Consider the following 27,460-nt stretch of genomic DNA (forward strand, 5'->3'; position numbering starts at 1 on the left):
CTGAACTGTATATACACTGTACTGAACTTGACCTAAAAACCTCATCAATATTTTTTCTAAAAATTTTTCCTGTATTTTATTATCTTTTTAAACTATTTCAGATATGAGAAAATAAAATATGCTCAGATTGCAAAACAAAACACATCAAGAGTGGCAAGAAAGCCCTAGCTGGTTTGGCTCAAAGGATAGAGTGTCAGCCTGCGGACTGAAAGGTCCCAGGTTCGATTTCGGCCAAGGGCACATGCCTGGGTCGCGGGCTTGATCCCCAGTAGGGGGCGTGCAGGAGGCAGCCAATCAATGATTCTCTCCTACCATTGATGTTTCTATCTCTTTCTCCCTCTCCTTTCCTCTCTAAAATCAATAAAATATATTTTTAAAAAATATATTTAAAAAAAAAGAGTGGCAAGAAAATCACTAACATACTTCACTTGTAATGGCTGCAGGATCGTCAACTGCCATCATTAAATCCGAAGCTAAGAAGTTGAAAATGAGATTAGTGACATCAGTACAGACTGTCTTTAGCAAGTGCTTGGTAAGGGCAGTTTGGGTATCATCTGAAAAATAAAGGTGTTTTATTAAAATGAATGTACAAGAAAAATTATGAGAATCAATGAATAAAAAATAGCATTAAGTATACCTGTAAAGAACTTCATCCCCTTTTCAAATAATCGAATATTATTGTATAGGTTTGAAACCTCTTCTTGCAAGTCCTTGATTGTGCGCTTTCTGCCAGTTCCAGAGGCAGAAGTTGTTGAAGACATGAATACTGAACGTACCACCTCAAGGTAAATTTTATTAAGAGGTCTGTGAATTTAAGATAAATATATTCAGTTACTTAAAATGTACTGGGTTTACATAGATACAAATTTTTGATTCTAAGGAAATAAGGTTTATGAAAACATCTCTATTTTTTTAAACAAATAAGATTAATTTGGAGAATACTTCATAAGAATCTGTCCTCCATCCCACAAATTATAACTTAAATGGTTTATTTTTCTCAATTTTTAAATACTCAAAGTTATTGTGTTAAGAACAACAAAAGCTTCAATTCAAATTAAATTCAGAGCAGCTTTTTCAAATTTAATTTGGAGAATAGTAGACTCTAAATCTGTTCCCCATCCTCAGGGATAATACCTTAAATTCTCCAATTTATTAGTGTATTAAAAAAAACTTTCAATGTTCGATTCAGAAAAGATTATTTAAAGAATGGGAAATAATTAGTAAGTACTCCAGTTTTTTACATATAAATATATGATTATGTAATAAATTCATGAACAAAAAAATTTCATTACAAAAGCTAAATTTCTAAATTCAAAAAGTTAGATGCACTGGGTTCCTGGATTGTATTTATACAACCTTACACATTGGGACTACCAATTTGAAGAAAGATCATATTATTTATTAATGGTCAAGTAGGCCTCAATTTCTTTGACTTCTGTAACTATAAATTTAGCTTGATTCATTTTAAGCTAGTGTGGTCAAATTTATTCTTTTTAAAAAATGTTTTTATTGATTTTAGAGAGAGGGAAGGAGGAAGAGGAAGAGAAACATCAATATGAGAAACACTGGCTGTTGGAACCAGTGACCCTTCATAGCATGGGACAACGCTCAACCAGTGGAGCCACACCAGCCAGGGCTAAATTTATTCTCTTTGAAGGCAGTTTGTTACTTTACTTTCTCCCTAATAGTGCACTGTGTGCTTCCTTTCAAATCTAGATAGGAAATGGTCCTTTCTTCCTTTTACATGTTACTTTTCATGCCATGGAAGAGACCAGCCAATGATTAGTGCTGGTGGTTTCCACCCAAATACGACTGTAAGATAAGTGAACAAGGACACCTCCACGTTCTTGTCTTTTATTTCCCATTGCCTTGCCCAGATGTTTATTGAACTGCCTCTGCAGGCAAAGTCTGTAATTTGGTGACTAAATTCTAAGCTTTGGGGAAAAAAACTCCACCTAAAATATATGTTTTCTATCATCTTGGCAAAAATTTAATTTAATAACTCATTTCTATCATCAAACAGAAAAAACGTGTTTTATACGTACTTTATTAAGTACTCAGCTAGTTCAGAAAGAAACTCCTCAGGCGCATCTTGTATACGTTTTCTTAAAAAGTCTTCAATCTCGTCTTGGAACATAAAAGTGATCTCTGGCTTCTTCTTTCCTATAAAGAAATGAGCAATAAGGAAAATAGTAACAACAAAACAAACAAATGAGCAACATAAAGAAAACTATTTTCATTAACATATTTAATAAGGTGGTAATTAATTCATTGCCCACTACGGACTCTGATATTAATTTTTTTTGTCACCAATTGCTAATCGAATACAATAACTTACAAAAGTAATTTTAAAAATAGGATATATAGTGGCATTTCTTTTGAGTTATATTTTACTAACTTCATTTAATGACTGTTTTTTACAAGTCAGTCAGAAAATAATAAAGATAATTTCGCCTTGACCTAAAAAAGTTAGATATCCAATCAATCAAATGGATGGAAATCTTTTAGGAAAGGATAAATTCTCTTTGTTGAACAATGAATACTGAGCAGAATTTCCTTCTTTATAAAAACTAGTATTTACTAAAAGTCAAATCATCCTTATAATTTACCTAAGATCTTCAGAAAAAACTCTTTATAATCATGTAAACCACAACTGAAGTCAAATTAAGCTAAAAATTGTCTTTTTTTGCAAAGGCATAGATTAAAAAGAAACCTCATAACTTTATACCAATAATTTATTTTTAATTCCAAAAGTAATTATTTGCCAAGGAAAATTTATATATAGCTACTGTAATGGAAATAATTGTTAATTGTGGAAATGTCACGCTTACTCATTTACTTGGAAAAGTATAGGTTGTAGATAAAGAAAGCTAAAATATTTCCCTTATTAATTAAAAAAGTGTAAAAGTGACTATTTTCAGCTAAATTAGGTACTGATTCTAAAAGTAAAATCTTAGCAAAAAATAAAATAGCTCAAAAATCAATTTTTACCATTCATCAAGATATAAGTAGTGAGATCACAACTTCAAAATAGATGAGTACTATCCTTTCTTTCTAAGATCTGCTATTTGTTTTTTCATACCAAATAGTGTCTAAGCTTCCTGCGGGCATTTAAAGTTATTAAATTGTATTTCCTTCTAATAATCTTTCACATTGAGTTGACTCTATATATTAGCTGAGAAACTAACATATCCTGATTTCAGAGATTATAATACAACCCTTTTTCAAAAGCAATAAAAGCACTTTTTTTTTTTTTTAGGGTAGAATGATTTATCTATACTTTTATAGCCCTTCTTCATAATCTACATATAAAAGGAGTATCACATGCCTCATTTAATAATTACTTAAGGCCACAGATATTAGAGAAATTTTTTTCTTAAATGCACTTTCACTCCTATTTCTACTGCATCTGGAGAAAAGGGAAATCTATTTATCAAAGAAAATTAAAAATCCACATAGGATAGTCTCAATAACATCTAAAATAAGGGTAGAGCTAGTAGTTTCTATGAAGATACTTTTCCTTTAATTAACATTGTTTTATGCAAAAAGAACAGTAGCTATTTTTTACCTATCTTAGGATACTTTAAAGACAGAGCTTAAGCAACTGTTTCTTACAAGTAGTAGCACATTAATAGCTAAAGCCATGTCACTTGATGTCTACATCTCCCAGCTCTAGCTCATACATAATGAACTCTTTGGAAGAGGTAAAATAAAAATCTCAAATTATTATCATTTCAATTTTTTTTCTCTTTTTGCTTGGAAAGAGAAGATGTGCGGTTTACAGTTTATTTTTTTAAACAAAAACAAAGTATCTTAATTTTATTTAGAAAAATAAAGTAAGATATCTCTTGCTAACTTAACCACATCAAACACTAACAAGCGTAGGAAAAGAAAGATGGATATACTTAATTCTCCCCCTTAGGTTGAAGCAACTAACCAATTAGATTCCTACTTAAATTTGCAGAAATACCTTTTTCACAAAATAGTATAATTTGTTTTGCGAAGCAGTGCAAGACCATAAAAATGACTATGCAAGCCAAAACTATGCAAAGTGTTCTTAATTAAAAATGGGAAAATTTACAATTGTTCTGTGACCTTTTAAAAATGTCTGTGAAAACATTAAAAGTTCTTACTGGTATATAGGGAAGAGAAAAACAAAACTAATATTTATAATTTAGTGCACAGTAATTTAACTCATCACAAACATTGAGAATGAAAGTTTTATTTCTCTGCAAAAAAACAAATCAAGAATAGTTTAAACATTTGCTCCCTCTCATCTGTAATCTATAATACAAAGCAAGTATCTTTTCTATGCCTTGGCAAGTTGCCCTACTCCATTTTCAACTCTACAGCATTTTATCCTTTGCCCTTTCAACATTATGAAACATCTCTGAGAATTCCTTTAAAGTTTTCTCCATTTTCCTCACTTACGTCAAGCGCACCTTTACCAAGTTCCACTGGCTGCATAGCTGGAGTCCCTTGAACAGTGACAATGTCAATTCTCACAATCAGCTACTTTTTCTACAACTCCATTTATTCTCGATTCATAGTTTAGTTCCAGTGTTATCACTTTGTATTTATTTGCTGCACTTTCATCTTTGACGGCCAATTCTCTTTTGATTACCCATTTTTGAAAAATGTCACATGGATTTATCACTGGGAAACAATGAGGCAACACAACTACATGCTTTGTGCATAAAGTGAATAAGAGATGCATAGTAATCAATCGCTGACAAACTGAAATGTGATGCGATTGTCATAGATCCTGACACATCTGCTATTTATGTGCTGATCTGTGGGTGCAGGAGCTAGCGGTAAAGTTAGTACTTTATGCAGTTACTCACAGTTAATATACCTTGGCCACTGAACCATGTTGATTTTTCATACCTTGAACCATGCTGTTGGGAGACTAATGTCATTTACTAAACTGTGGTAACTGAAGTTTATGACCACTGACATGTGCATAGCAAGGACTTCCTGTATAAGCATATACACCTAACTGTATGCACCTTAAGAAAATGTTAAAAAAAAAAGCATGCATATACAAAGAAAGCGTAAAACAATGCTACAAACCAGTGTGAGATGACTCATCGTCACTATCATCATCTTTTCTTCCTTTCTTCTTGGTTTTTTTAATTTTGTACTCTCTGGCATTGCTCCCACCTCCTCCTCTCACACTTCCACTGCCCTCTGGTGGAAAATGACATTAGTTAGTATTCTCTAAATTACCATTTTAAGAAAATAATGACATTATGTTGTCATACTTTACAGCAGAAAAATAAAAGTCAAATAATTAAACTTTTAGCCACTTTTTAACATGCAAGTATCTTTATTAAAAAAAGTTTTATAAATTCAATAAATAAAGAATATAAAATTTCTTGAATTTGATCAATTCAGTTATTAGATAGTCCCTGTGCTCTAAATGTAGTCTCTTCCTCCTTCTCTAATGACACTTTTCTGTCACTAGAGAGCTTTTTCTTTGCCAAATCCATTCATTTACCTCCTTTCTTTTCATCCCCAAAAGAAATGTGCCCCCATTTTGACCTTCTGTTACCACAGTCTCATGAATATCCCCTATTTCAGTACTTCACAAATTTAATTATACTTGGTTTTGTCTTCTTAGTTGAAAAATCATTACCCATGTTTACAGGAGACATTCTGATTCTTCCAAATTCCAACAAGATAAACTTCTTGAAGTATCTCTCACTAATATTTGTATCTTGGGATTAAAGCAATATTTCACATATAACTACTCAATAAAGCAGTTGGAAAACGTAGGTTTACAACTGTGAGTATACAAACTGTAGTGTACTCTTTCTTATATTATTATTTATCATTGTATTATTTATTTATAGTATATCTGTAAACCTACTTTTGCCCACTCCTGTATTTATAGAGCACCTAAAAATGTGGACCATTAATATTAAACTGGTTTAGTAGAAAAATATAGATTCCAATCACCTATTGGTTAAATGAAGACTAAAAAAACACACAAATTATGAAACAAACTAAAACACTATAAATAAAAGTAAAAAATGTTATTGAGGTGTTTCTCTATTAGATATTTACACTTAAAATATGTATTCACAAAATATAATATTTATATAATAGTGGGATTGAAACACTGAAAATATATTTCTTCATAAAAAATTCATTTTTCAATAAAATTAAGTAATTTATATAAAGATTTTTTTAATTCTAAGTAAAATTACCATAAATTTCATCATATCAGATACTTCTAAGTTGTAATTTATTTTTCCTTACTTTTATGATAGAAAAATACAATTTTTTAAAAAACACCAGTCTAAAGTGAATGTACTTTTTATTGCATTGGTAATAAGTTTTTTATGGGGAAGACATTCATACCTGGCATTATTCCATGCATTGTAATTCAACTATTATAATACAACTAGAGGCCCGGTGCACAAAAATTTGTGCACTCGGGGTTGGGAGAGGAGGTCCCTCAGCCTGGCCTGTGCCCTCTCACAGTCTGGGACCCATCAGGAGATAAGGACCTGCTGGTTTAGGCCTGCTCCCGGGTGGCAGAGGGCAGGCCTAATCCTAGGTGTAACCCCTGGTCGGGCTCAGAGCAGGGCCCATTGGGGAGTTGGGGCCCCGCCTCCTGTCGTGCACAGAGCAGGGCGGATTGGGAGGTTGCCATGCCACCCTCAGTCATGCTCAGGGTAGGGCCGATTGGGGGGTTGGGGCACCACCCCCTGTCACACTCAAGGCAGGGTCCATAGGGAGGTTGCAGTGCCACTCCTGTCATGCACAGAGCAGGGCCGATCAGAGGGTTGGGGCTCCGCACCCTGTCACACTGATCCCGGTGCTGGGAAGCCTCGCTGCTCCGCTGATCCCAGGGCCAGGACGCCTCTCGGCTCCCCTGATCCCTGGCCCGGAGGCCTCTCGGCTCTGCTGATCACCGGGCCGGGAGGCCACTTGGCTCCCCTGAACGCGGGGCCGGAGGCCTCTCAGCTCCTCTGATCACCAGGGCGGGAGGCCTCTCTGCTCCGCTGATCACGGGGCCGGGAGGCCTCTGGACTCCGCTGATCACCGGGGCTGGGAGGCCTCTCGGCTGATCACCGGGGCTGGGAGGCCTCTCGGCTGATCACCGGGCTGGGAGGCCTCTGGACTCTGCTGATCACCGGGGCTGGGAGGCCTATGGACTCCGCTGATCACCGGGCTGGGAGGCCTCTGGACTCCGCTGATCACCGGGGCTGGGAGGCCTCTCGGCTGAACACCAGGCCGGGAGGCCTCTGGACTCCGCTGATCACCGGGGCTGGGAGGCCTCTTGGCTGAACACCAGGCCGGGAGGCCTCTGGACTCCGCTGATCACCGGGGCTGGGAGGCCTATGGACTCCGCTGATCACCGGGCCGGGAGGCCTCTGGACTCCGCTGATCACAGGGGCCGGGAGGCCTCTCGGCTCCGCTGATCACCGGGGCCGGGAGGCCTCTCGGATGATCACCAGGGCTGGGAGGCCTCTCGGCTGATCACCGGGCCGGGAGGCCTCTGGACTCCGCTGATCACCGGGGCTGGGAGGCCTCTCAGATGATCACCGGGCCGGGAGGCCTCTGGACTCCGCTGATCACCGGGGCTGGGAGGCCTCTCGGCTGATCACCGGCCGGGAGGCCTCTGGACTCCGCTGATACCTGGGCTGGGAGGCCTCTCGGATCCGCTGATCACTGGGTCCGGGAGGCCTCTCGGATCCGCTGATCACCGGGGCCGGGAGGCCTCTCGGATCCGCTGATCACTGGGGCCGGGAGGCCTCTCGGATCCGCTGATTACCGGGGCCGGGAGGCCTCTCGGATTCGCTGATCACTGGGGCCGGGAGGCCTCTCGGCTCCGCTGATCCCAGGCCCTGAGGCCTCTCTGCCCTGCTGCTTCAGGGCTGTTTGGCTTCGCTCTGCTTGGAGCCCGAGTATGCAAATTAACCGCCATCTTTTAGCTTCTATAATTGAAACATTGTATCTTTTGGAGTTGTTGCTTCAGGAGCTCAGAGCCCCGGCAGCTGCGGGGATCCTTGACTTTCTCCATCGCTGGGGCAACCAAGCCTCCTATTCTCAGCTGCCTGGCTGCCAGCCGCCATCTTGGCTGACAGTTAATTTGCATATCTCGCTGATTAGCCAATGAAAAAGGTATCGGTTGTACGCCAATTACCATTTTTCTCTTTTATTAGTATAGGATAGTACTAACAGAGAGAAAACACCAAATGACTCTGAGTTTTTAGAAGAAAATAAAATAGACTACTTATATTGACATAGTGCAACCAATTAATTAAGGTGAATTTATAACTATATCTTCAAATAATATGATAAAATATCCATGGCTGTGAATACTACTATGATTTATTGGAGCAATTTACTATATAGTTTTCCTAGAAGAACAGAGAAAAATTTCAAAATATCATTATTGAAAGACTGTAGAAAAAGGCTTTTGAAGAGGAAAGAAAACGACCTCAAAGAAATATGAGTGAATCTCCACAGCAAATAAAAGTTGTTCCTACTATAAAAATTATAGAAAATACACGTTAGTTTCCAAAAGCAAGTTACTAGTATAACAGTGCTACCTATTATAATTCCCAGTTACTCTAAATTTTTTTAAAAAATCTAAAAAAGTAGTATATCCTTGGAAAATTCATTCATTCGATAAATATTTACAGAACACCTAAAATATGTCAAGGAAAAAACAGTACTAGGGGAAACAAACAAAAAAAAATGAGATGGACAAGTTTCCCAAACAATAAAACATATCACAATAAAACATCACAATAATAAAAGTGATGGGGGGAAATGGCAAGATAATAGGATAGAGAGTGACTGTGTCCACTATTTTGGGTGATTCGGGAGGCCTCTCTCAGGAACTGACATTTAAAGTTGATCTCTAAATGACAAAAAGAAACCTGTTACTTAAAATTCAGGAGAGAACATTCCAGATAGAAAGAATAGCTAGTGCCTTGAGGTAGACACGAACTTGCCAACTCAGAATAAAAAGAAAGGCTACTGGGCTGGAACATAAAAGATGAGGGGAGAACAGTAGATGGGCCAAGCATACAATAACTTAGCTCTCACAAATAAAACATAGAATAAGTAATCACCAATATTTCCATTTTTATAATCAATACTTAATTCATTAGTAAAAGACTTGGTTAGTATTAGCAATCAAAGGTGAATTGAACAAATAAAAGGCATTTCAATGTGCCTAGCAAATGCAGAGTTCACTGCAACAAATAAAAAACTCATCTTTGAATCTCTGTTAATAATTTATTACCTGTTGCTTTCCTTCTTCGTTCATCTTTTTTATCCTTTTTACTTGTATTACTACTTTCTAAAATGGAGACTTGTTTCAGATCTTCTTCAGTGATTAAATGAACTGGATTATTTTTCATTTCCTAAAATAAAACATGCTTTTTTTGGTAGGCAAAAACATGTAGCATTACAAAAAGCACAAACTAAAGTTGTTTATATACTCATAATTATTCTTGTTTGGTTTCATTTCTACGGACTATAGAGATCTGTCTGACAGTTGCCACTAAGACTGTTTCTCTTTGCCCCAAATCAGTCTCTTTCTTTGCTATTCTTGGATTTTTGTATCTATTACCAGCTAATGAGAAATCCTATCTGTTCTCTGAACTGATCACACAGCATCAAATACAATCTTCTTCAGCTGTTATTGGCTGTTTACCACTGCTTAACAGATGACTCTTACTCCCTTTCTTTTTGAGACTCCCAAGTCCAATACCATACTTGGAGACGTAGGATTACTAGAAAGATTTAAAAAATCTCCCCCTACCCCACTCCACCATAATGAATGAGCATATATAAATGAATTGCACACTTGGCATATAAACTCCTCCTGGAATCATTCTTGATTTCTGCTTTTAAAAATATTATGTTAAGAACAATGAACTATTCCAATGAACTGTTTCTGTATTATGGAAAAGGACTGTAAATCTGTAGTGACAAGTCCATTTTCATGTTAAAAATATTTCCCTTTTGGTTTTCAAAAGAAAAATGTCTAGATGCTGACAGTTCAAAATGATAGAATCACCATTTTTTTCTGAATTTGTGTTTAGAAGCAGGAGCACAAGGAAAAAACAGTGATGACCACATTAAGTTTTTATTTTAGCAAAAGGTCACAAATAAAAATAATATAGGCATTTAGTAGCTGGTAGCTAACATGCAGCAAACATTTTATATAGCATCCTTCCTTTATTTACATTTATCCTTATTTTTTTAAATTCTCACCCAAGGATATGTTTTTATTGATTTGAGAGAGAGAGAGAGAAACATCGATGTGAGAGAAGCATTCATCAGTTGCCTCCTGCACACACCCTAACCGGGGACTGAACTCCTAACCTAGGTATGCACCCTGACCGGGAATTAAACCCACAACCTTCTGATGCATGGGATACTCCAACTGATTCAGCCACCCAGCATTTATCCTTTTGAGAGTAGGTAGGTATCACCATCCTTTCTTTGAAGATAAGAAAGAACTGGAGGTCTACTGTTCCAAAGTCAAAGAGAGAGTAAGTAAGTTGAGAACAGAACTCAGGTTTACTCATATCAATCCTGTGTTATTTTTACTCCTCTCTCATGCTTGGCAGGCCAAATGTAGAAAATTATCTCATTTTTTAGATTATTAAAGAGTTTAAAAGGAATCAGATAAATACAAATTATTTAAAAATTTAATAAGCTCTCATAAATTTATTAACAGTCTAAGATAAATGGACTTGTTCTACCTATTTGTGAGTAGGTTTTCTAAGTAGACTAGGGGCCCGGTGCACGAAATTTGTGCACTTGGGGGGGGGGCGCGGTGTCCCTCAGCCCAGCCTGCCCCCTCTCACATACTGGGAGCCCTCAGGGAATGTCCTACTGACGGCTTAGGCCCACTCCCTGCTCCCATTGGGGAGCAGGCCTAAGCCGCAGTCTGGCCTCCCTTTGTGGGAGGCGATCAGGCTGATCAGGGGAAGGCACCAGCCCCATCACCCCGCTGCTGCAGCCACTGCCAGTCACCACAGCCACCAAGGTGTTGTCATCAACACGGACTCCAGTCCCTTCACCATGAAAAAATGACAACTTTCTTTAGGCATTTTCAAGATGTGTCTTTCATAGGATATGACATTTCTTTCTTTCTTTTTTAATCCTCACCTGAGGATATGTTTCCATTAATTTTTAGAGAATGTGGAAGAGAAAGGGAAAGACAGAGAGAAACATCAAAGTGAGAGGAACACTTTGATTGGTTGCCTCCTTCAGGAGCCCTGACCTGGGCCCCAGCCAGGGAGGAGCCTGCAACCTAGGTACTTGCCCTTGGTCAGAATTGAACCCAGACCCTGCAGTCAGCAGGCCGAGGCATTATCCACTGAGCCAAACTGGCTAGGGCAGGATATGACATTTCTTAGCCCTCCAGCAGCGGACCTTTGTTTTTTTCTCCAGGAGTGTGGTGGCAAAATCCTAGATCACCTTTTTGGATTCTTATTACCCAAGTTACTAAGAATATTACCAGTGGCATACAGGGAGCTTAGCCAATGAGCCGTCAGAAAAGTTGTTTCCTCTGTACTTCACTCCAATCCCAGCTCTGCCCCTGCCCAGGCCTGTAGCCTCTGGCCGAGGCTGCAGGGGACCCCCAGAACCCTATGATCACTGGCTCCGCCCTTGGCCCCTCTGATCGCCGGCTCTGCCCCTTGCCCCTCCTCCCCCGCCACCTGCCTGGCCAACAGGCCTGGACAGTTTAGTGGCGGGGCTGAGGGGCCTGGGCTCCGCCATCTTGTGGCTATGGGCACGGCCATCTTTGTGACGGAGTGACAACTAATTTGCATATTACTCTTTTATTAGATAGGATAGGATGGTGCTGCTAACTAGAAACATGAATTGAATATCCTTAAAACAGCCTTGGCATGACTTCTATTTCTAAACACTTTGACAGCAATTGCTCTGAGGAACTAATCAGTTAACTTATCCAGTTTGTGCACCCCAAATAGGTAAAATTAATGAGGCTCTAACAGATTTAGTAAATATGCTGTGTAGTAGTAGATTAAAAACACTGTATATTTATGGATTCTAATGTTGGAACAATACCCTCATATAACAATTGTGAAATGTATAATTTCATTTATATAATTTTAATTAATAAAATCAGCTCCCTAAGTTCTAATTTCTATGTCCTGATGGGAATAAAGGAGAAAAAACAAATCCAGGAGAGGAAATAGAAAGAAATGATGCAATAAGAGGAAATGATGTATAAAACAGTGCTCCTTTTTGGGGTACAGCTTACCCCACTTTTTAAAAAGATAACCAGATGATTCTTATGTGAAATACTATTAAGACTACTAGGTGAAAGGAAACCTGGTATACCTTTTCAGCTTTTTGGTGCATCAGTTCACTGAAGAGTTCTGTACAGTCATTTATAAATTTTTCACTGACTGCAACAGTGTCGCTAAAGACTACAGCTGAAGGCTGTTTGCTGAATTTTCTCATCACTTGTTGAAGCAACATTGCAGCATCTTCAACTGATAAAGAACTGGGAAGCAGAGGCTGGAATTACAAACAAAATGAACACTGTATAAATGTAATATAATCCAGATAAACCATTTGTTTTATATGTGCTCTCCCTAGATCTCATTAAGTGCAATGGCTTTTGGAGCCATCTATATGCTGATAACCTCCCAAATTACATTTCTGCTTTTATCATCCCTCTGAGTTCTGGAACTGTATATGCTACCGCTACCCTAACCTTCCCATTCCTATGCCTAAAAGGCATTGCTAATTTCACATGTCCCAGACTCCCAGCTCCATCTACCCCTCCCCACTGCTCCCCCATCTTAATGAATGGCACCATCCTCCACTCAGTTGATCAGGTCCCAAACCTACAAGTCACACTCAGTTCCTCTCATAAACCTACAAACAATCCTCTATCAAGTCTTGATAATTTTACCTCCAAAATATATTTCTTTTTAGCTCTTTTTAGTATCTGAAAAGATCATTTTCATTAACTATTTACCCCCAATGAAAGTACCCCTCCCTGAGAGCAGGAAACTTATCTGAATACCACATTCCCAGCAAGTAAAATGGTGCCTAGCACACAGAAGGCACTTAATAAAATTTGTTCAATAAATAAATACTTATATCTAAAATCTCTGGGAGCTCATGTATCTAATACAATGAATTTTCTGCTGTATAATGGATTGGCCTTTTGTTTCATTCTTTACACCCACACTCACCTTCTTGGCATAATAAAGGCAAGTCAATACTGAAAACTTAAGTAAAAGACTATCAGTGCTAAAGCAGCTTGTGTTAACATATTAGCAGAGATTAACGGATTAGGGATAAACAAAAGCGATGACATGATTCCTGATGCCAGTGAAGATGTAAATGCTCAGATAAGAGTGTGAGAAGTCTTATTAGTTTCTGTATGGCAGGACTTATATGAGGATTATATTGTTTGTTTGAGATTTATAGAATTCTGGATGTTGACTATCCATATAAAAATGTTACCTTACTTCAAAAGCTAGAAAATCTTTAAGCATAAAATAAGTAAGATTATTTTTATTGAAACAATGACTGTTATAATTTGGCTCTAAAGCCAAGACCTTTATGTATCCTAATTCTTAAAATGGCCATATACTAGTGAAATATCAGTGTCATTGGTTTAAAGAAAAGTTGAGAAGAAAAAAACATACTGCAATATCAACCCATGTTCCAGAGCTGATGGCTTCCTCTACCGATGCTTCCACCTGATCCACAAGTCCTTGACCCACACAAGCTGCTTTCAAAAATAAGAGTTGTGCAGTCTTGTATCTTTTCCTTATGTAGCTCACAGCATCTGGGATTCCCAGTCTGGACAAAGCATCGAATTCTAGAAATACATCCCAAAGTTGGAACAGAACTGTCAATCTTCACACCTTTCAGAAATCTTAGAAAAAGTTAACTTCTACCAAACCCTATTCTTTGTGAATGCACTGTGTTCTTATATCTTTTTTGTAAAGAATAAAGCTCAAACATGTACCACAGCCTATTTCCTGCTTACGTCACTTTCCCAAATTTTTATTACTAAACATATCTGCAGAAAAATGAGTTCAAGTACTTCCCCAATTCCAGCTGCTTTACTCCCTCTTCAACTGAGGGGTCAAAGGGAAACTTGCGAACTATAGAGAAATTCAAGTAGAAAAGGTGGGTAAGGAAACAAATACTGGGATTTCTTTTGCTTATTATAGTTAAATAAAGGAGTGGAATATATTTTTCAAATGTTTCATTAGACAAATTAGGACAGAGTAATTCTCCAGTCTAATTTAAACTAGTATGAGAGTTAGCATATAAAACAAAAGTAAAAAATGAACACTTAAGCCATTAAGGTTATTGAAAGTATCTACCATCCTTTCTCCATCCCCAAGTAATCATGTTTAAGAAAACTAATTATAACAAAGTTCTAATCCAAGTCCATGGTTGAAGAAACTGGGAAGTATATTACAGAAAGTCAAGAAAACATAAGCTAAATCCTATTTCTAGAATGCATTTAAGTGTTTGAAAACTAATGACTTACATACAAGTTTATTACTGAGAAAGAAACTGATATCTTATGTGGTTTGACTTGAGTTATAAAATTAAAATAAGTGATATATATTTGTTGTTGTTGTTATTTGCTTTAATGACTAAATCCAATCAATCTACTTTATCAAAATGACATAACCTCAGAAGCCAAATTTAGAATAATGTCTATGTTTCTGAAATATTAAAAAGCTAATAAAAAGGAACATTATAAAGTTAATAGCCAATGAAAATATTTCTAATATTTTCAGGTATAATAAACAGAAAAACTGGGCAACTTCATACAATATAATAAATATAATTCCTTTTTATGTATTAAAAAATATTTGAAGGTTGGTAATAAGAAGTGCCAGCTTTTGGTTTTTCTATAACAGTTCAATACTATAGAATTAAACTCAGTTTCTAGGACCCACAAAAACCTGCAGTGTGGCTACTGTCACACTCAAAGAGAACCGTTATAATTTGCTGGTCAACTCCTAGGACTAATACAAAAGTTCTAAGAATGTGGATAGTATTAGAAATAAGTTTCAGTTTCAAAGAAGAAAAAAGAAGTTACCTAGATAGCCATTCTGCCTGAAAAAGGAATCCACCCAAGTACTCTGTGTTCTGGAATAAATGTCAGGTAGAAACACTGCCTTATCTTGTCTCCCACCAACCACAGTGCCTCGTAAGCGTCCACTATTAACAAGTTCTTCAAGGACAGCTTAAAACAAAACAAAACAAGTAAAAATAAGTGAGAGCAGGTAAAAATCTCAATTAAACCCCAAAACTTTACTATTTTACAATTTAGTTATTCTTACCCTTTAAAAACGCAATTTAAAGTTTAAATTGACTAAAGGAAGACATTATGTTTCAGACAAAATTTTCCTGACATTTATGAGAATACTCAGGTCATTAATTCAGAAAATTTTGCAACTTGGTAAAGATGCAGAACTTGTAAAAACTAGTTAATAACACTAAGTTTTTAGTTTGAGTAATTTTTTGGGGAAAAACATGCCATTATTTAATCTCATGATTTGCTTAAAAGGAGATGACTAAATACTTTGAGAATAGATGTTACCAAATTCAATTTTCTCATATTTAGAAAAGTCAAGATACCTAGATCATATTAGAAACAACAGTTTAAAATTAAGCCATAAACATTTTTATAAGTGCCCTGGCCAGTGTGGCTCAGTTGGTTGAGGTGTTGTCCTCTCTCTCAAGGGGTTGCTGGTTGGATTCCCAGGTGGATGTATCAGCTCCCTGGTGTGGGGTGCGGGAGAAACCAATTTGTGTTTCGCTATCACATCGATGTTTCTCTCCCTCTCTCTCTCCCTTCCTCTCTCTTAAAAAAAAAAAATAAGTTATTACATTTTCACTGTTTAAATTGAAGCAACACATTTTAACCATATCTATAAAGAGAAATATAATGCCATGGTTAAGAGGATGGATCCGGATGTAGACAGCTTAAGTCCAAATCTCAATTCTGACACCCACTAGCTGACAAAAACTGGGCAAGTCATTTTACTGTTTTCATTTTCTCATCTGTGAAATGGAGATAATAATAATACCTATTTCATAGGGTGGTTGTATTCATGTAAAATGCTTGGATCCATAATTAGTATATTAAGCACTCTTTACATGTTAACTATATATAATTGCCCCACCCCCACCACAATCATCAACATCAAAAGGCTGACGCCAGTCTGAGAAGTGGGTAGTGCTGTAACTAATACCAAATTTATAGTTTTTACTTAAATAATAACATTTAACTAGACAAAATACAAAAATTCTCTAAAAAAAAAAAAAGCAGATATGAAGGAATTATTTCTAAGTGAATCAGCAAGCACATTCAAAAGATGCCTTGCATAAAGGTTTATGAAAATTAACCTTTAACAGAAATAAACATCAGTTTACATATGAATTCAGAATTTTAAACTGAATAAACTAGAATTCATCAGAAAAGTCTAGACTTCTCAATAGACTGCAGCACATAATTTTAAGTGCCAAATTCAGACCAAAGTTATCTAACTGCCAAGAATTACTTCAAGAACTGTGTATTATAATGAAACTCCACCAACCCCCATTTATGTAGATTCCAAAGTATGTCATTTTAACTTTAAATATTTAAAAATTTAAATTTAACTCCATATTCAGAAAAATATAGGGAATAAAAATTAATTTTGGTACTATACTTGATTTCCCATTTTCAGTTTAATTCTTATATTTTCACAGATATCTGACTCAAAAGATCAAGCCATTGCTTTTTAAAATTATTCCAGCAGAGCTTTAAACTCTCAAACCCTCAAAAAGCTTCATAAACACACACAAAATAGATAATGAACCACGATGATTTTGGAGATATTCCTAGTCTGTTTGAATGCTAAGAATGTATTACCACTATAAAATCATTGTAAAATTATTTAGACAAACACTATTTACTTCTGTGTTAGGAAATGTAGCAAAAATCTGTAAGAAACAAAGTAAAAATTATTCTTAATACTACAATTCTAAATCTCTCTATATATGTATATGTATAACAGAGTACACACACACATACACAGATTTTATTTTTATTTTTTTATCCCACTCTTCTGGTGGTAGCCAACAATAAATGTTTTGTGGGTATAACAGACACGTACATGAAAACTGGCATAAAAAATTTTTTCAACCAGATATATTTTAGTTACATAAGTTTTAAGATTAAAAGAGGTAAAATTATAATTAGTAAGTTTTATATTAACAGTCTATCCAGCAGCTAATTAAGTGACAAAATTTAAACCAAACTCACAGTAAAGAAGCTGCTCCTGAAATCCATATTTTGATATCAAAGAATTCACTGCTGTAGGCCTTTATGGGAAGAAACAAAAAAAAGCCTTACTTAATATACATATTTGTAAATTAAAAATAACTAGGATAGCTTATGAAAAACATCAATTAATTTAAAATAAATGAGGGCAAAAACTGCATCAAGTTGTACACTCTTAATAAGAATTATACGACTGAAATACCAGGGGAATGGATCTGCCTCCCCAATCCAGGATCAATTTACTTTCCCACCAAAATTCTTACCTCAGATTTAGTGATACTTAACTATCTGCCCTGCCTTTATTGTGTTTGATGCAAACCAAGATTAAAGAAATATTCAGACTTTACACATGCTTACCGGGTAATAGCACTGAACAGTCCACGGATGCGTGCTTTATGTCGAGCTACAAAAGCTTCAGTAAATATTACTCCTCTGTTATCAAGATCAATGTGTCCATTAATAATTCTACCTAGTCTCTGAGTTAGTGCCTGGGGGTAAAAATGCAAATTTTTATAAATTTGAGAGAAAAAAATCACACATACACATTTTTATAGTCTTACTAAAGTCATGCTGCATGCTGATGTTGTATTAATCATATAATTGAGAAATTCCAACAAGCATAAAGAGATATGTAAGTCAAAGTCAAGATTTAGGATCTAGGAAACATCATAATCTCATGGCAGAGCCAAGAACTGAATGAGTCAAATAGCTGATATGTTGAAAGGCTTAGTTACCTGCTAATAAGGGCTATTTCTAATGTACAATAAAAATGATTAACCACTTTTTCTAGATATAGGCAATGTGAAACATACAGACAGCCAAGACGAATACACGAGTCTTGGAGAAGACCCTCTCTGTAGCTTCTAACACTAACAGAGAAAGAGAGAGAGAAATATTACTACAAGAATTTACAAGCTAGGGAAACACAAGACCTGAAAAATTATCTTCTTTGACACAAGTATTAACAACTTATCTGCGCCCAGAAATCTCCACTGGCAGAAAACCTGATTTCTTAGTAACCTCCAGAGAGTATTTTTCCACAGCTACCATATGACTGGAGTCTGGAAATAAGTCTGGATATATTTCACATCCCAAGATAAGTTAAATCTACTTAAGTCAGCCTAGCTGATACTTTTATGGTATAGAAAAATGTTTTTCAATTAACTTCTTAACGAGCTTTCATAATACTGTTTGTGATATTCAGAAAAATTGGAACTGAAAAACATTGATTCTTTGTTTATTTTTCTAAAGACACATTTTACTATTAAGAAAAAAATACCTGTGTGAGAAAGTTCCCAGGAAGATCATAGGTTTTACACAGTTCTGATATGGTTATCTGACCACTTTCTTGCAATTTATCATTTACCTCTTCTGCTAACCGATCCAAATAGTTTCTAAACAATAAAAACAAACAAGTAAAAAAACAATTAGGAATAATGAAATGGTTTTCCTCTATATTTTATGTTTAATTTCTGTTGCAATAATGTGTGCACCAAATTAATGAAGTATGTTTAGGTAAACACTATTCATTACTCACATTTGGAAAATGATTTTTTTTTTCTTATCAATGTAGCTAAATATAAGGTTAATCAAATGATAAATGCTGGGATTTCTTTAAACAATAGAAATTCTGCAGTCATTTTTATTAATATTTTTGGAACAAATCTGCTTTACATATAGGAAGATTGTAAAAATTATGTTTTGTGTTGCTTTAATAGAAAAAAATTAAGGTTTATATTATTTCCAAGTACTCCACACTATTAAGCACTTACTTTTTAAGTACAATGATCCTTATAGTGAAAAATAGCATCATGAGTTCTAAACAAAATACTGAATTAGCCACAATTGTTCTAAATTTAAATATTAACACTATTAAAACACACACACAACAGAATGCTCTTAAATGTTGTACTTACTCATCTATCAGCTGTCCCAACACTAGCTGAACATGCTTTTCTGATTTAACAATGTCACCAATTCTATTTTCAATATGAGTCAGATCCACATTAATTACCTGGGAAATAAATATAAACTCTATTAGTGATAAGTTCATATTGTTTCTTAAGTCCCAAATTATATATTTAGAACTACCTTTTTAAAAACTTAGTCTTAGCTGGATTTTTAATTTGAAATACTGTAAAAGTCTTAGTCAAATAAAAAAGCAGAGGCTTAATGCTTATTTATTTTCATTTCTGAACAATTACATTTATACTTGCTAGGAAAGTCTGTGTTAAAAAGTTACATTTTCATATAATAGGCACCATTTCAACAAGATTCACCAGCTTTTTGTATACAGTATACTTCAGTGGTGACATGTGCACTTATATTTTCTAAAAACATCTATTTTTTTATATACCAGGTGTACTGGTTAATAATGTGGATTTTGTAATCAAAGAAAACACGATAATTTTAAGAGAAACATCAAAAGTGCTTTATTCAAAGTAATGTCCATCGCTAGCTACACATTTTCCCATCTTTCAGGTAATTTGTGGATACCGTCCCAACAGAACTTTTCTTGTTTTGAGGCAAACCACGCAGAGACCCAATTTTCCACTTCTTACATTTTGAAGTGCTGCTCAGAAAGTGTGTGGGCCATCGATGAGAACAAGTGGTAATCTGAAGGAGCAAGGTCTGGTGAATATGGCGGGTGGGTTAATACTTCCCAGGCAAGATCATTTAACGTCTTTAACTGGTTTTGAAGTGTGTGATGGTGCGTTATCGTGAAGCAAAATTACTTTGCCATGTCTTCTGGCACATTCTGGTCCTTTCACTATCAAAGTGTGGTTCAAATTGATTATTTGTTGTGGGTAGCGATCAGTATTAACGGTTTCACCTGGTCTTAGAAGCTCATAATACACCACCTTCCTGATCCCACCAAACGCAGAGCATTGTCTTCTTTCCAAAGCGATTTGGCCTTTCAGTCGATGTTGATGGTTGACCTGGATCAACCCATGATTCTGTGCATTTGGGATTATCAAAATAAATCCACTTTTCATCGCCAGTCACAATTCTACGCAAAAAAGACTTTCTTTGTGCCGTTGAAGCAACATTTTACTGATGACTTTTTGGTTTTCCATTTGTCTTTCGTTCAGTTGATGTGGCACCCATTTTCCTTCCTTTAAAATCTTTCCCATTCATTGTGAACAATCAGAAATGGTTTGTTCAGCAACGTTTAATCTTTCTGCAAGATCTTTTTGAGTTTGACACACATCTTCATCCAATAATGCTTGTAATTGTTGGTCTTCAAACTTTTTCGGTTGACCTGGACGTTCTTTTGTCTTTCACATCAAAATCATCACTTTTAAAGCGTTTAAACCAGTGTTCACAAGTATCTTGAGATGGAGCATGTTCACCATAAGCTTCCCGAAGTGTATGATAACTTTCAGCAGCACTTTTCTTCAAAATAAAAGTAATGAATTAAAACTTCCCGTAAATGCTCTTTTTTGGCACAAAATTCGACATTTGTAAGTGTAAAAATATCTAAGATGTTAGTACCTTCAGAAAATTTGACATATGAAGTTTTGAAGCCTGTTGTCAATACAACAAAATAGCATACATATCAAATCGCATATATATCAACATGTGTAACTCCATCTATTGAAAAAAAAATCTGCATTATTACCCGGTACACCTGGTATGTCTATTACTTCCATATACTAAAAACAAGTGAACATGAAACTGATGAGTTTTTCTCCCCAAATTACATAAGTCCTGTAATTATATAAAATGTCAATTTTGAGTTTATTTGGTAAAAATAAAGAATAAGTAAGTCAACTGAGAAAGAACTTATTAAATTGATTAAATATATCTGGACTTACTAAACTGATTCCATGTATTAGTGAGAAATGTAATTACTTCTTCACAAACATTACACAAAATCTGATACCTGTAACTAGTAAATACTTAAGACATTGAAAAAATTCATAGTATCAAAAAATGAACAAATCATAGGAAAAAATTTTATGAATTAAAAATTTACCTGTTGCAGATCAACAATGTTTACCCGACCTTTAAAAAAAAAAAGACATCCATTTATTTTTAATTATGTATACGTACACACTAGCCAGAAACTGTAAATTCTAATAGATTTACATTTTGGACAGTCGAAGTCCTCCTCCTACAAAAGACATATGGCTGCAATAATAATAAACCATTAGCTGTTTAAGTCTTCATGCTTATAATTTATTTTCAATGTGTCATTTGTCACATCAGGCCACTTACAAGCATCAACTGATATACAAGTTGACCAGACCTATGAAGGCTATTTATCTCCCTTCACAATTATCTACTGTGACCAAAGAGATATTGGTAACTAAATTCAGATGAACTTTTTTCAATTATTTAAAATTGGTAGACTCCCATCCATTAGAAAAAGAAAATCTGTTAAGTATTCTAAATAATAGCTAATACTTTATGAATACTATGCAGGAAAATAAAGAAAACAAGCAAGGAGGGTATATGTGATAATATCTAATGAAGAGTTGTTTTCATAGTTCTTTTCTATTTTAATCAGCATTCAAATTAGCTCTGTAGTTTGTACAAATTTTTAAAAGACAAAGAAAAACAAAAACTGTGTGTGCTTGTTTTCCTACAATAAAATATGTGCAGCATCATATTGAATTGTTTCCTAATTTGCAACTACTTAAAGGTAAGTTTTAATAAAAAGGCATGGTAGCACAGCTTTGGTTTTCAACAACCTATAATCCTTTAAAATCTGTTTCATCTTCATAATTACCACTCTAATAGGCAGCTAAGTACCTTCCCCAGAGTCATGCAATAAATTCAGGAACTGTGAAAAGAAACAACTGATTGAGTCACACACAGACATATAACTCAAAATATTAATGTTATTTTGTAAAATGACACTATCTGACTTCATTTAAATTATATGATCATGTTTACCTGAATCAGTTCAAATATTAAGGCTGTAATCATATTGACAATTGAGATGGGTGTCTTAAAACCTCAGAATAATTTATTATTCATGGTTTTAAGGGTTTTTTTTTCCCCTTCCAAAAAACCAGAAGGAAAAAAACAAAACAAAAAACACTAAGGAATTACTTACCACCTCGGATATGTAGCTCATCTCTCATTTCTTTACTAATTTGGGCCGGAGTAACATATTCCTTGCCATCAAGTGTATGAACTACTTCTAGCTGTTTCTGAGCAATCAATTTAGTCACAATCTCAATGCAGTTCCGCTCTGACAACCTGAGGGAAACAAGAAGTTTTTAAAATCCACTTGTTACAGTTGGTGCTCAATAAAATTAAAATAATGTACGAAGAGGGGCTTTTTAAAAGTAAAAAACAAACGACTAACATTTGGGTAAAGAATCATTAGGCTCTATATTATAATATCTCTACCTTTTATTAGTATAACGATACTAATTCAGTGAGTTAAAAAAAACACAAAACCCCAAAACAGCAGCCCTTGGGAGTAAGCAGGTTCTCATGCCCTTCAATCATGTACGTAATCGGTACAAATCACTCTATCATGGATTTCAAGTTTGCTCTCTCCTAGGCCAGCTTCTAATGCTCAAATCTGAATAGGAAGGTGAGGACGCATAATTTAGGTAGAAAAAAACCCTGGCACTTCATACAATCAGTCCGCAGGCAGATCGGGCCCAGGGAAACCAGAACTGCAACCCTTTGCCACCCAGGCTCTGAAGCCCAGTGCGCGTCCTGGTTTGCTGCGTGCAGCAAAATACAGCATCAAGGGATTAAGGTCTTCGGCCCCAGAAGGAACAAAAACAGCAATGGCAAGAAACGAACGGACAATGGCTGCACGAGGATTCTATTAGCATTGCACGTGTCCGGTTAAACAAGCAGAGTTAGGGCGCTCCGGACACATCCCCCCAAACGAGTGGCTTGGTAGCAACGGTGAGCATCCAGGAGGCCCTAAAATGACAGACGGGGCCACGGGTCTGGCCTAGCACCTCTGTTCTGCTGGGCAGAAAGGCAAAGTGTCTCTTCAGAGTCAACACAGTATTTGCAAAGTACTGTGCGAGGGGGTTACCCTCGCCTCTCGCGCTCGTTCTAGGTCGGGAACGGCACAAAAGGCGATGATGCCACAGTGCCCAGATGGCACGAAGGAAGAAAGGGACACGAAGGAAGCTCCCAGCCCGCAGCCCGGGCCCCCGTGGGGGCGGGGCGCGCTAGCACTAGGCTGGGGCATGTCTGGGGGATCGGAACACAGGTTTTGGGTTTCCGGGCCAAGAACTACACTCGGAACCACCACCCCGGCTCGAGGAGTGGGGGTGAGACGGGGATGGCGACAGAGGCTGGGAAAGTCCGAGGTCAGGGTCCAGGGACCAGTGGCCTCGGGTCTTGGGGGTGGCCGCCCAGGGGCTATTTTGGACGCCCCAAAGGAGAGGGAGGGTCGGGCACCTCTGCGTGGCCTCGGCGAACTGCGCCCGCTGGAAGTCGGCCGCCAACCGCCTGATCTCTTCCCAGGCATCCGCCATCACGGCCCTACTGGTCGAGCCGCCGAGAAACAGCAGACACGTCAGCCCACGGGCGGCGGGAGCCTGGCGGAACGGGCCGCGCGGAGGGACAACAGACTCCACCGCCCAAGCAATTACCGAACGCGCGCGCCGGCGAGGGCGGGACCGGCCTAGAGCCGCAGCCCCGCCCACCCCGCGCGGGAGGCGTGGTTTGCGGGGAGCCGGGCCAGGAGTTCTGGGCCAAGGTCGTTAGGAGTTCCTTTAGTGTTAGTCTGTGTTTGCATTATCCCTAATATTCCCGCGCAGTGATAATCAAATTAACCACTTTTCTTTTTCTTCTGCCCGGCGCCTATATTAGCATCCCCTCTATAGGGAGTCGTGTTTAATTTTTACATGGGCTCAGAGAAGATATATGTATATATATTTTAGGAGACATTACTGAAGGTAATTTGTTTGCACAAGGATGAATAATTCGAATACCATAAAGGCTGGGAATTAATTTCATGCATTCTAGAGCCTTTCCTATTTCTCCTATGGAGTTGATCAGTCCCATCAAATAATGAAGAAATATAAACATAAGGTAATAAATGTATATGGCCCTAGCTGGTTTGGCTCAGTGGATAGAGCCTCCGCCTGGGGACTGAATGGACCCGGGTTCGATTAAGGTCAAGGGCACATGTCCAGGTTGTGGGCTCATGCCCAGTAGGGGGCATGCAGGAGAGAGCTGATAAATGATTCTTACTCATCATTGATGTTTCTGTCTCTCTCTACCTCTCCCTTCCTCTCACAGTGCTTGTGTTCAGGTAACCTTACTTTACTAAAAATCGCCCCAAAGCACAAGAGTAGTTGTGCTGCAGTTCGGATATGTCAAAGAGAAGCCATAAATTCTTTCTTCAAGTGAGAAGTTGGAACGTTCTCAACTTGATGTGGAAAAAAAATTTATGCTGAGGTTGCTAAGATCTAAGGTAAGAAAGAATCCTTTATCCGAGAAATTGTAACAAAGGAAAAATAAATTCATGCTAGTTGCTGTTTCACCTCAACCTGCAAAAATTATAGCCACAGTGCATGATAAGTACTTAGTTAAAATGGAAAAGGCATTATATTGTGGGTGGAAAACATGAACAGAAAATGTGTTCCGATTGATGGCAATGTGTTGGACCAGAAAGCATATACAGAAGACTTTGGCAAGGGATTTTATGAAACGAGTGACACCAAACCATTTACTGCAAGTAAGGGATAATTACACAGATTCAGGAATAGGTTTGGACTAAAAAAATATAAAAATTACTGAAGAACTGCATCTGCTAATGAAGAAGCTGTAACATTTCCAGGAGAGTTGAAGTTGATCAAGGAGAAAGGGCACCATTCAAAGCAAGTCTTTAGTTACAAGGAAACCAGGCTCTTCTGGAAGAAGATGCCTAATAGAACCTACATTCATAAGTGCAAAGGAGGTACCAGGGCATGAAACATGGAAGGACAGATGGACTCTGGCACTATGTGGCAATGCTGTAGGGCACATAATAAAGCCAAGTGTAGTGCACACAGTGAAGAGACCATGTGCTCTCAAAAATAAAAACAAAATTATTTGCCTGTGTTCGGGCAACATAGTCAGAAAACATGGATGACAGCCACAAACACAGCACAAGAAAAAAGGTGAGTACAGTGTATAAGGTAATTTTAGAAAGAGATCACATTCATAGCTTTTATTATAGTATGTTATATTGGTCTATTTTATCATTTGTTACTGTTATTAACCTCGTACTGTGCATTATTTATAAATTAAACTTTGTCGTGGGCATGCATGTATAGGAAAAAACATAGTACATGTAAGGTCAGGTACGCTCCATGGTTTCAAGCATCAACTGGGAGTATTGGAACATATACACCATGATAAGTGGGGGGCTCTTTACTATTTGCAATTGTATTTACTATTTGTCATTGTAGAGAAATTACAGAGACCATGTAAATTATATTGCTCTTATTATCTTATTGTGGTAAGAGATTTAACAGTACCTTAATCCCACCATCAAAAAATGGCAGTAAATCCTATACATAGAAAACATCAATTCCTTAAGAAATCACTATTATTCATGGGTGGAAGAAGAGAAAGAAAGAACACTAAAGAAGATTATGAAATTAAAAAAGATAGAAATAAGGGATGCAAGAAGGTAGGATGGAATAGTTAACAATACCTCAACAGAGTCAAAGAGAATGAAAATAAATGCAAGCCCATTGGCTATTAGAACAAAGATTTTGTGATTTTAAAAAGTGATTTCTCCTCCTCTATCTTTGCAAAGGAAGTCAGATTATAAGACTACCTCCTGAATAAATGAGAATAATGATAGACAGTACAAAGAGAGACCTGATACGGTATTAAATAAAATGAAGATAGTCAGTGAAAAGGGAGATTATGATACTGTTGAAGAGGTAGGCAGCAAATCACACAGAACATCAAGTCAGGAAGGCCTCTTCAGATCATTCATGCTAATATCCATCCGCAGCAATAATTTTTTCTGCAAGGTCCTGGTAGACTATACTTTTTGCTTGAACGCTTAAAATGATGGAGTGTTCCCTTCCTTGCAAGGTAGATTAATTTGTTTTTGGACAGATCTGTTAGAAATTTCTTCTTTATACTAAAGCAAGATCTGTTTCCCTGTGGCTTTCATATTCTTTCCTTGGGTGATCCACAGAATGACTCTAATATATCTTTCTCATGACAATTCTCCAAATATTCAAAGCATATCCCTCCTGTTTTCCTTTTCCACATTAAACATCTCAGACCCTTCAATGATATCTTCTGACAAGATTCCCGGACCTCTAAAGAGCCTGGCTATCCTCTCTCATTGAACTCTAGCTGGCCAAGGTCAGCCTTAGAAAGTGATACCCAGAAGGAATTTAGTATTTTGCACATAGCCTGACTAGAGCAGATGACAGTGAGATTAATTTCCCTAGGTATTATACTTCTGTTAATTGGACTCTTGGCTTAAATTGAGCTGGTAATGAACTGTATCTGACTGGTATTTATCTAAATTGCTATCAAACCAGGTTTAGTCTATTCTGTACCTGGGCAAATTAATTTTATTTGATAAATTTCACCTTGTTAGTTTGACCCACTTATTCATTATTCTTTCAGCAAATAGTGTTTGAGGTCTACTCTAGGCCAGCCTTTGTGATATGCCCTGAGGATACCAAGAAGAACAAACTGTCCTAACCATTTGAGATTATTTAAAAAATTAAATGCGTCATTCAGCAATGTTATTTCTGCCAGTACCTGTCACCTATCAGTTTGAGAAATATGGTTTAAGACTTTATTGTTCTAACCAGTTTGGCTCAGTGGGTAGAGGGACCACCCATGGACTGAAGGGTCCCAGGTTCAATTCCAGTCAAAAGCATGTACCTTGGTTGCAGGCTCCATCCCAGGCCCTGGCAGGGGTGTGTGCAGGAGTCACCCAATCAATGTGTCTCTCTCTCATCAATGTTCTCTCTCTCTCTCTCTCTCTCTCTCTCTCTCTCTCTCTCTCTCTCTCTCTCTCTTTCTCCCCCTCCCTCTTCCCTTCCATTCTCTCTAAAAATCAATGGAAAAATATTCTCAGGTGAGGATTAACAAAACAAACCAAAAAGTTTTTATTCAAGTTAACAAAATTGATTAAGAGAGAATAAAGGATGTATTCCTCTGATAAGCTGGTGA

At 37.0% G+C, this 27,460-nt stretch overlaps 1 protein-coding gene across 1 annotated transcript in view; it reads right to left on the reverse strand.

The window, feature by feature from the left end:
- UFL1 (UFM1 specific ligase 1) overlaps window positions 1-23,881 on the reverse strand; it is a 28,533-nt gene extending 4,652 nt beyond the window's left edge. Inside the window, exons 1-15 of the mRNA XM_059700899.1 lie at window positions 23,717-23,881; window positions 22,395-22,540; window positions 21,309-21,337; window positions 19,246-19,343; window positions 18,609-18,723; window positions 17,687-17,817; window positions 17,312-17,370; window positions 15,098-15,244; window positions 13,677-13,852; window positions 12,352-12,531; window positions 9,269-9,389; window positions 5,074-5,190; window positions 2,046-2,163; window positions 638-804; window positions 424-554 (exon numbers count right to left, since the gene is read on the reverse strand). Of these exons, the coding sequence (XP_059556882.1) occupies window positions 424-554; window positions 638-804; window positions 2,046-2,163; window positions 5,074-5,190; window positions 9,269-9,389; window positions 12,352-12,531; window positions 13,677-13,852; window positions 15,098-15,244; window positions 17,312-17,370; window positions 17,687-17,817; window positions 18,609-18,723; window positions 19,246-19,343; window positions 21,309-21,337; window positions 22,395-22,540; window positions 23,717-23,793 (1,812 nt within the window). The 5' untranslated portion in view covers window positions 23,794-23,881. The remainder of the gene's footprint in view (window positions 1-423; window positions 555-637; window positions 805-2,045; window positions 2,164-5,073; window positions 5,191-9,268; window positions 9,390-12,351; window positions 12,532-13,676; window positions 13,853-15,097; window positions 15,245-17,311; window positions 17,371-17,686; window positions 17,818-18,608; window positions 18,724-19,245; window positions 19,344-21,308; window positions 21,338-22,394; window positions 22,541-23,716) is intronic.
- Between the last annotated feature and the right edge of the window lie 3,579 nt (window positions 23,882-27,460).

Source organism: Myotis daubentonii, chromosome 6, assembly GCF_963259705.1.
Source record: "Myotis daubentonii chromosome 6, mMyoDau2.1, whole genome shotgun sequence".
Taxonomy (NCBI): Eukaryota; Metazoa; Chordata; class Mammalia; order Chiroptera; family Vespertilionidae; genus Myotis; species Myotis daubentonii.